The sequence below is a fragment of the Tripterygium wilfordii genome, chromosome 15 (assembly GCF_013401445.1).
Source record: "Tripterygium wilfordii isolate XIE 37 chromosome 15, ASM1340144v1, whole genome shotgun sequence".
In the NCBI taxonomy this organism is placed as follows: Eukaryota; Viridiplantae; Streptophyta; class Magnoliopsida; order Celastrales; family Celastraceae; genus Tripterygium; species Tripterygium wilfordii.
Genome location: NC_052246.1, coordinates 9,721,960 through 9,730,463, shown reverse-complemented (window position 1 = coordinate 9,730,463; position 8,504 = coordinate 9,721,960). Strand labels below are relative to the sequence as shown.

General features: G+C 41.9%; 1 protein-coding gene across 1 annotated transcript; it reads right to left on the bottom strand.

The window, feature by feature from the left end:
- Positions 1-6,055: 6,055 nt before the first annotated feature.
- On the bottom strand, positions 6,056-7,438 carry LOC119979856. Its single transcript, XM_038822480.1, has 3 exons — positions 6,906-7,438; positions 6,703-6,800; positions 6,056-6,621 (listed from the first exon to the last, which is right to left on the bottom strand). Exons 1-3 carry the CDS (start codon positions 7,436-7,438, stop codon positions 6,056-6,058), a joined length of 1,197 nt encoding a protein of 398 aa, XP_038678408.1.
- Between the last annotated feature and the right edge of the window lie 1,066 nt (positions 7,439-8,504).

Genomic DNA, 8,504 nt, shown 5'->3' with positions numbered 1-8,504 from the left:
TTCAAAGAAAAAGAAGATTGTGGGCCAGATTAGGTGGAATCCAAAAAAGAATGACAGACCGATTCTCTTGTAGACTTCATCTATTGGAAGTTAAATTAAGGAAGGAATTAGATATGGTCCTTTATCAGGAGGAGTTGTTATGGCACCAGAAATCTAGAGAAAATTGGATTCGATGTGGGGATCGTAATACAAAATTCTATCATGCCTCTACTCTCATTCGTAGAAGTCGGAATAAAGTTGAAATGTTGAAAGGTCCTAACGGGGAATGGATTTTGGATTCAGAAGTGTTATAGAAATTGGTTCAAGAATATTTTCAACAGCTATTTTCATTGGACTGTAGCTGTGATCTTTCCTTATTGCCTACAAGGTGTTTCCCTTCGCTAACGACAGACCAATTTGAAGGAATATCAAGACCTTTTACTGCTGAGGAAATTAAACAATCTCTCTTTGATATGGCTCCCCTAAAGGCCCCAGGTCAGGATGGAATGCACGCAGGTTTTTATCAAAAAATGTGAGCTACAGTAGGGCAATCGCTGTGCCGTTTTGCGTTGGATTTCTTGGCTATAGGTGTAATGCCGCAAGGGGTCAATGACACACTTTTGGTGTTAATTCCAAAAGTTAGAGCCCCTGTGTATGTTAGTCAATTTCGTCCGATTAGTTTTTACAATGTGGGGTATAAGGTGATTATGACCAATAGACTTCAGCGGATCCTTCTTGATATAGTCGCTCCCAATCAAAGTAGTTTTGTGCCAGGTAGGCAAATATCTGATAATATTGTGGTTTATCAAGAAGTACTTCATTCAATGGGGAAGAAAAGGAGTGGGACAGGGTTTATGGCAATTAAAATCGACCTAGAAAAGGCTTATGATAGACTCTCTTGGGATTTTATTCAAGATACTTTAAAGGAGATTGGATTGGATTGGATAAAGTATGGATTAGGAATATCATGTAGTGTGTTACAAGTTCTCGGACGGCGATAGTTTGGAATGGTAATAATTTGGACTGGTTTAATCCGGGCAGAGGGATTCACCAAGGAGACGCCCTTTCTCCTTATTTGTTTGTTCTTTGTATTGAAAGATTAGGCCATCTTATCAACAGAGCGGCCATTCGAGGGGATTGGAAGCCTATTAAACTGTTTAGACAAGGTCCAGGTCTCACTCATTTATTTTTTGCAGATGATTTAGTCCTTTTCACGTAGGCTACTATGGATCAAATACAGGTGGTGATGAAATGCCTGAATATGTTTTGTGAAAGCTTGGGGCAAAAAGTCAGCTTTGCTAAATCCCATATGTTTGTTTCAAAAAATTTCAATTTGGAATTGACTCATAATCTCTCTATGAAGTCTGAGATTCCCCTAACGCATGACTTAGGGAAATATCTGGGAACGTATTCTATGCACGAAAGAGTTAGAGTAGGGAATTATCAACATGTCATTGACCGTATTTCTGGCAGATTAGAAGGTTGGCAAAATCAGTATCTTTCTTTTGCAGGGAGAATTGTTTTAGCCCAGTCGGTTCTTTCTACCATTCCTTCTTATGTGATGCAGACCTCTTTAATCCCTACAGGGGTTTATTCGCATATTGAAAGGATGATTAGGAGGTTCATATGGGGTGGGAATAAAGAGAAGAGGAAAACTAGCCTTATTAATTGGACTTGGTAACTAAGCCTATCAAGGCAGGAGGTTTAGGATTAAGAAAGATGCGGCATATGAATATTGCATTTCTTGCTAAATTGGGTTGGAGAATGCTTCAGGAAAGCTCGAGTTTATGGGCACGAGTTCTCAATAGTAAGTACATGCGGGTTGAAATAAGTTTGGAGAGAATCCAGGAGAAGGCAGGGGCTTCTAATATTTGGCGAGGTATTGTTACTGCTGCTCCAGTGTTAAAAACAGGGGTGTGGGCTCTAATAAAAAAGGATATAAAACATTATTTTGGCTTGATAATTGGTTGGGAATGGGCCTCTTATTAATATGAGTTTGAAGGAAATTAACTTGGTGGAGATGCATAGAACAATCACTGATTATCGGCGTAAAAGGGAAGGTTGGAGTTAGGAGTTGTTGTCTGATTTGTTACCTGTTCATATTGAAAATAAGATTAGAGCTTTTGTGTTGCTGGAAGATGATAAGCTAACGGATGGTTTCTGTTGGGGGCTCTCCAACACAGGTGATTTTAAAGTGAAATCTACGTACAATGCTCTTGCAAATCAGGTAGAGGAGAATCATCCAAAGGTATGGAAGTACATTTGGAGAATTGATGTGCCTCAGTGGGTAAGAGCTTTTCTATGGTTGGTGCACCATCAAAGAATAATGTGCAATGAAGTAAGAGTTAGAAAAGGCTTGTCAAGTGACCCTTGCTGTCCAATATCTCATAGGGACGTGGAAAGTACAAAACATATAGTGCGGAGGTGTCTAAAAGCTTCTCAGGTGTGGGAAAGGTTACTTCCTTTTCAAGAATTTCAATATCAAAGTTCATTGAACTTTCAGGAGTGGATCCTTCATTATTTGAAAATTCAAAGTGATTTTGCCAATGATTGGGCTACTGTACTACTGATCCAAACGAGATTCCTCCCAATCAACAAGCGGGGGGAGACCAGGTCGATTCCGAATCAACCTGTCTATCTGGTTCAGGATTGGATGATCATGGGTGTCAAACAATAAGAAGGAGTTCGGTATCCCATGGCCATGTCGTCGTATACCTTCAGACGAACACCCCCTTCATCCAAAGGAGGGGGAATTCGCCGTCTCACTCCACTCTTTAAAACATGATGCAAAGATTCCTTATCCTCCTGCACTGACCAATTTTTTTCGTATCTTCAGTATTTGTCTAACCCTTCTTACTCTGAACTCTTGGTTCTTCCTTAATACCATTATCAACCTTTGTGCCAAATACAAAGTACCCTTTAATTCTTTCATCATTCAACACATTCTTAGACTAAGTCGTCATGGTAAGGAGGCGGGTTGTACTACTTTCAGTTTCCACCTCCAATTGAAGCCCCTCACTACCAAGCTTCCATTAAGGATTGGAAGAAGGGTTACTTCTTTGTGAAGGCCCCCATTCATCCTGGGGAGAATCTCCCTTTTCGAACAACCTTCGGCATCCCTCATGTTTTCCAATTTAATAATCCCCTTGAGCTCAGACTTGAAGCCGATAGAGACTTGTTGGGTCGATTGAAGTCCTACCTTCCTCCCAATCCTTAGGTCAACCTATCTTTCAGAGAGGTGTGCTTTGGTTAATTTATTTAGACTTAGAAAAAATGTTCTTTTCTTTCTGTTACTACCGTACTGACTAAGTTCAACAACTTCTTTTGCAGATATGGTGAGCATGGAAGATTATGTGAACATGTTCAGTGTTGGGGCTTCAAAAAGCAAGAAGCATGGCATTGGGAAGGGAAACCGAAAGAAACTGAACCCGAAGCATTCCAGAAAAAACACAACAGGAGAGACTTCGGTCGCAGCAGATATACTTAACGCTCCTACAACTATTCGTAGTTCGATCAGGGTGACTCAACCAGGCTCAAATCCCTCCCGAACTCCAGATTTTGCCAACGTCCCTCTTCCAGTGACCCAACCTCCTCGAAGGATGGACATGGAAAACCTCACCATCCATAGCCCGAACTGGGATGTTCTGGTGAGTGACTCTGCCAGTAACCCAACTATAACGGGCAGGATGGTTGCGAAGGCTCCGCCTCCTGCTGACTTTAGCCGATATGAGGCTCTTGCTTTATCGGACAAAGTGTTCGAGCTGAACGTTGCAGCTATGAAGGTATGTTTAAACTGACTTAACTTCGGTTCAGTCTTTTTAACTTAGATCATTTTTGTGAATTTAACCGTGCCTGAAGTAATTAAGTCCACCCTCTTGGATGTGTAGGTAGTTTCTGTTCTTGCCACATTGCCTGGAGGAATTGCAAACTTGGCTCACAACGAAACAGCTACAATTGAGTGAGCTGAAGCAGCTACATTGGAAAAAGTGAAGGCGGAAGCCGAACTAGAGACATTTCGGGCTGAACTTACTGAAAGAACTGAAGCACTAAATGCTAATACAAGAGAACTAAAGTATCGTAAAGAAAAGTCAAACCTTGAGAGTGAGGTTGCTAGGCTTTTGCAAGCTGCTGAGGTTGAACGGGTGAAGGCGATTGCCGAAGGCAAAGCCTTGGGGGTTCAGGAATTCAAAGCTTCATAGGAGTTCAAATTGACTCTTCGTCAAGAGGGCTACTTCGATGGTCGTGGTGCCTTCAAGATGTCTAGGAAGGCTTTGATTGATGTTGGGCAGGATCCAAGTGTTCTTAACAAGCTTTGCCATGTTCTAGTTGGGAAGGATGGACTGGAGGAGTCCAAAGAAGAAATATATGTTGAACTTGCTAGAGCCGAGGATGAAGTAAAGCATCAGGTTGAAGATGAAGAGAACTCTGAAGCCGACTTCGAGGATGAGGATGAACCGCCTTCAACTGTTGACCTTACAGCAGTCACATAAGATGAAGATCCTCTTCTTGTGACTTATGTAGATCAAACTCTAAGTAATTCGCCCGTCGGTCTATCTAACTTGGGTGAAGTCCCTTCGGTTTTGCCTAAAGCAGCTTCTCTAGCAGACCTTCCTAAAGTCCCTCCAACTGAAGCAACTATGCCAGAACAGCTAGAAACTGAGTTGAACCCTTCGTCTGAACATACTTAATTTTCGTAGTTTTTCATTCCTTGAATTATATATGAACAAATTTGAACTATTTCAGAATGATATTTCCATATTTTGTTGATCTTTAATTCTGAATTAATTTGTGCTTGAAGTGGGGACTTCTACCCCAAGTTCAGTCTTTTGCTCTTCAACCTTAGAAACTTTTGTGAATTTTTTTTTGGGGTTGAAGCGTACTTCAATACCGAAGTATCCTTTTTGCCAAAGTGCCTTTCTTTTTGATCGAAGTAGACTTCCTTCGTTCTCAAAACAATTTTGAGACCTCTTCAGCTGAAGCATCCATTTTGGCTGAAGTGGCCTTCTTGGTCGAAGTGCTCTTCTTGGCCAAAGCGGTCTATTTTGAGTCTCAAAAAATTTTCTAAGCTTTGGGCCGAAGTGGCCTGATTGGACCGAAGGGTCTAAGGGCCGAAGTGGCCTGATTGGACCGAAGGGTCTAAGAGGGCCGAAGTGGTCTTATTTTGAGACTTAGAAATTTTTCTAAGTTTTGGGCTGCAGTGGCCTGATTGGACCGAAGGGTCTAATGGGCCGAAGGGCCCTAATTTTGAGACTTAGAAAATTTTTCTAAGGTTTGGGCCGAAGTGGCCTGATTGGACCGAAGGGTCTAAGTGGACCCAAGTGGTCTTATTTTGAGACTTAGAAATTTTTCTAAGTTTTTGGGCCGAAGGGACCCATTTGGAGAATTTATGCGACAACTTCTGAACTGTTGTTTTATTAAGCTAATTAAGAAATAATCACTCTTTAAACAATTATTGTTCAACTAAATAAAATATCTACGTAAGTTATCAGCATTCCATGGACGCATCTTCTTCCTAGGGTTTTCTGGATCTTTAATCCGATAAGTCCCTTCCTTGAATGCTTCCATTACTTTGTAAGGTCCATCCCATGTCTCCCCTAGCTTTTCGGGGTGCTTTCCTACTGCTTCCTTCTTTCTTAGGACAAGGTCCCCTGGGGTGAACTTTCTTTCTTTGACCCTTCAGTTATAATACCAGGTTGTCCTTTGCTTATACACAACTGTTCTGAATCGAGCCTCTTCTCTAGCTTCCTCAACCAGGTCTAAATTGTTCAGAAGTGCCTCATTATTCTCTTGGATATTGAAGTTAATGATCCTTGTAGTTGGGATTCCAATTTCTATAGGTATCACAGCTTCAGAGCCAAATGCCACGGAGAAAGGTGTTTCTTCGGTAGACGTTCGTGCTATTGTTCGGTAGGACCATAGCACACTTGGTAGTTCTTCAACCCATCTTCCTTTGGCAGTATCTAGCCTTGTCTTCAATCCTTGTAGGATCACTCGGTTTGTCACTTCGGCTTGCCCATTAGCTTATGGGTGGCTTACCGAAGTGACTCTGAGATCGACCCCCAAGTCTTCAAATAGCTTATGGGTGTCTACCGTTATCAACAATAAGGGCCCTTGGTATCCCATATCTACATACAATGGTTCTCCAGATAAAATCTATTACTTTATTCTCAGAGATAGTTTCTAGTGGCTCCACTTCTACCCACTTAGTGAAATAGTCCATGGCTACTATCAAATATGCCCTTTGACCCGATGCTGAAAGGAATGGACCAAGAAGATCTGTACCCCACTGAGCAAATGGACAAGAACTCTGAATGGGCACCATCTGACTAGGAGGAATGTGAGGTACGTTGGAATGCCTTTGACACTTATCACATTTTTGAACAAGTTTTTTGGCATCTGATACCATCATAGGCGAGTAGTATCCACAACGTAGCACCTGATAACTCAATGTTCTTCTTCCTATGTGACTTCCACAAATTCCTTCATGCACTTCCCTTAGGGTATAATCAGCTTCTCTAGGTGCCAAACATCGTAAGTATGGAAGTGTGAAGAACCTTCGGTATAACTCTCCATCGATCAAAGTATATCTTGCTGCCCTTTTCCTGAGACTCTTCGCTTCATTCCTATCTTTCGAAAGTTTTCCTTCAAGTAGGAATTCTTTGATCTGGTCCTTCTAGCTCGGTTCAGCTTCAACCTGAGCAACTTCTAGTTTAGCCAAAATACTTGATTGAGGAAGTACTTCAATTCTGACTGAAATAGGCCCTTTGGCTGAACAGGCTGAAGCTAATCGAGCAAGAACATATGCTTTTGCATTTTCTTCCCTGGGTATTCAATTGATCTCTACATTGGGAATCTTAGCCAGTAATTTCTTTACCGCAGCTAAGTACTTGACCATGTTTGGGCCTTTCGCCTCATAGTCCCCCTACATCTGTTCAGTCACTAGCTGAGAGTCACTGTTGATCATTAAATTTTTGACTTCAAGTTCGACAGCCAATCTCAATCCAGCTAGTACTACTTCATATTTTGCTTCGTTATTTGACGCTTTGCAGTGAAGATGAAGAGCATGTTCAATACATATGCCCCCCAGACGGAAGAGGAGTACTCCAGCTCCGCTACCCTCTTGATTAGAAGAACCATCAACGAAAAGATTCCACTTAGGGTAGTCCTCTTCGGTCGGTGTTACTAAGGTTGGTCGAAGACATTCAACAACAAAATCTACTAAGACTTTAGCCTTAATCGCCTGTCTTGGTTTGTACTGAATGTCAAACTCACTCAACTCAATAGACCACTTTATCAATCTTCCCGATGTATCCGGCTTCTGAAGTATGTTCTTCAATGGTTGATCAGTAAGAACTACTATGGTATGGGCTTGGAAGTAGGGCCTTAATTTTTGAGCAGCAGTAACCAAGGCTAAAGCAAACTTCTCTGCTTCAGTATAGTGAGTCTCAGCATCCACCATGACCTTACTGACATAATATACTAGCTTCTGTACTTTATCTTCTTCTAGGATAAGAACTGCACTTACTGCATGATCTATCGTAGCAAGGTATAAGTACAATACCTCTCATTCTTTTGGACATGTCAGTAGGGGAGGATGTCTGAGGTATTCTTTCAAGCCCTCGAATGCCTCCTGACATTCTTCAGTCCAATGAAATTCCTTGGCTTTTTTCAAGGCCTGGAAGAAGGGTCTACACCAATCTCGTGACCTAGCAAGGAATCTCCCAAGTGCTGCTGCTCTTCCCGTTAATCTCTGAACCTCCTTCGGAGACTTTGGAGGCTCCATCTGAAGTATGGCATCTACCTTCTCTGGGTTCGCTTCGATTCCTCTACTAGTGACAAGGAAGCCAAGGAATTTTTCGGAGCTTACTCCAAATGCGCATTTATTTGGGTTCCACTTCATTTGAAATTTTGCCAAAGTGTTGAAGACTTTCAAAAGATCTGAAGGATGATCTTCAGCCCTTCTACTCTTCACAACCATGTCATCCACATATGCTTCTACTGTTTTCCCTATCTGATCAGCCAAGACATGGTTGACCAACCTCTGATAAGTGGCTCCAGCATTCTTAAGTTCGAAGGGCGTAACTTTATAACAATATGTCCCTTCTGGAGTTATGAATGAAGTACTCTCCTCATCTCTTGGGTTTATCTTGATTTGATGGTACCCTGAATAAACATCCAATAAGCTAAGGAGTTCCTGGCCTGAAGTTGCATCCACCAATTGGTCAATCTTGGGAAGAGGATAACTATCTTTAGGACAGGCCTTGTTTAGATTTGTGAAATCAACACAGTACGCCACCTTCCATTCGCCTTCTTCACCATGACCACATTGGCCAACCAATTTGGGTACTACACTTCTCGGATGAACCCAGCTTCAAGTAATTTCCCCACTTCTTCCTTGATAGCGATTTGTCTCTCTAGGGCGAAGGTATGCTTCTTCTGCTTAAGCGGCTTGGTTCCCTGTATGATACTCAAACTATGGGAGATAACTTCTCTATTAATCCCTGACATCTCGTGCGCACTCCATG

Excerpts from the sequence above, each read along its gene's own strand:
- LOC119979856 (XM_038822480.1), bottom strand. The coding sequence starts at position 7,438 with ATGGTGGATGCTGAGACTCACTATACTGAAGCAGAGAAGTTTGCTTTA. Across the intron at positions 6,801-6,905 it reads CAGCTAGTGACTGAACAGAT|GGAAGAAAATGCAAAAGCAT; the intron begins GTAGGGGGACTA and ends TTGAATACCCAG. Across the intron at positions 6,622-6,702 it reads TGAAGTACTTCCTCAATCAA|GAAAACTTTCGAAAGATAGG; the intron begins GTATTTTGGCTA and ends TCCTACTTGAAG.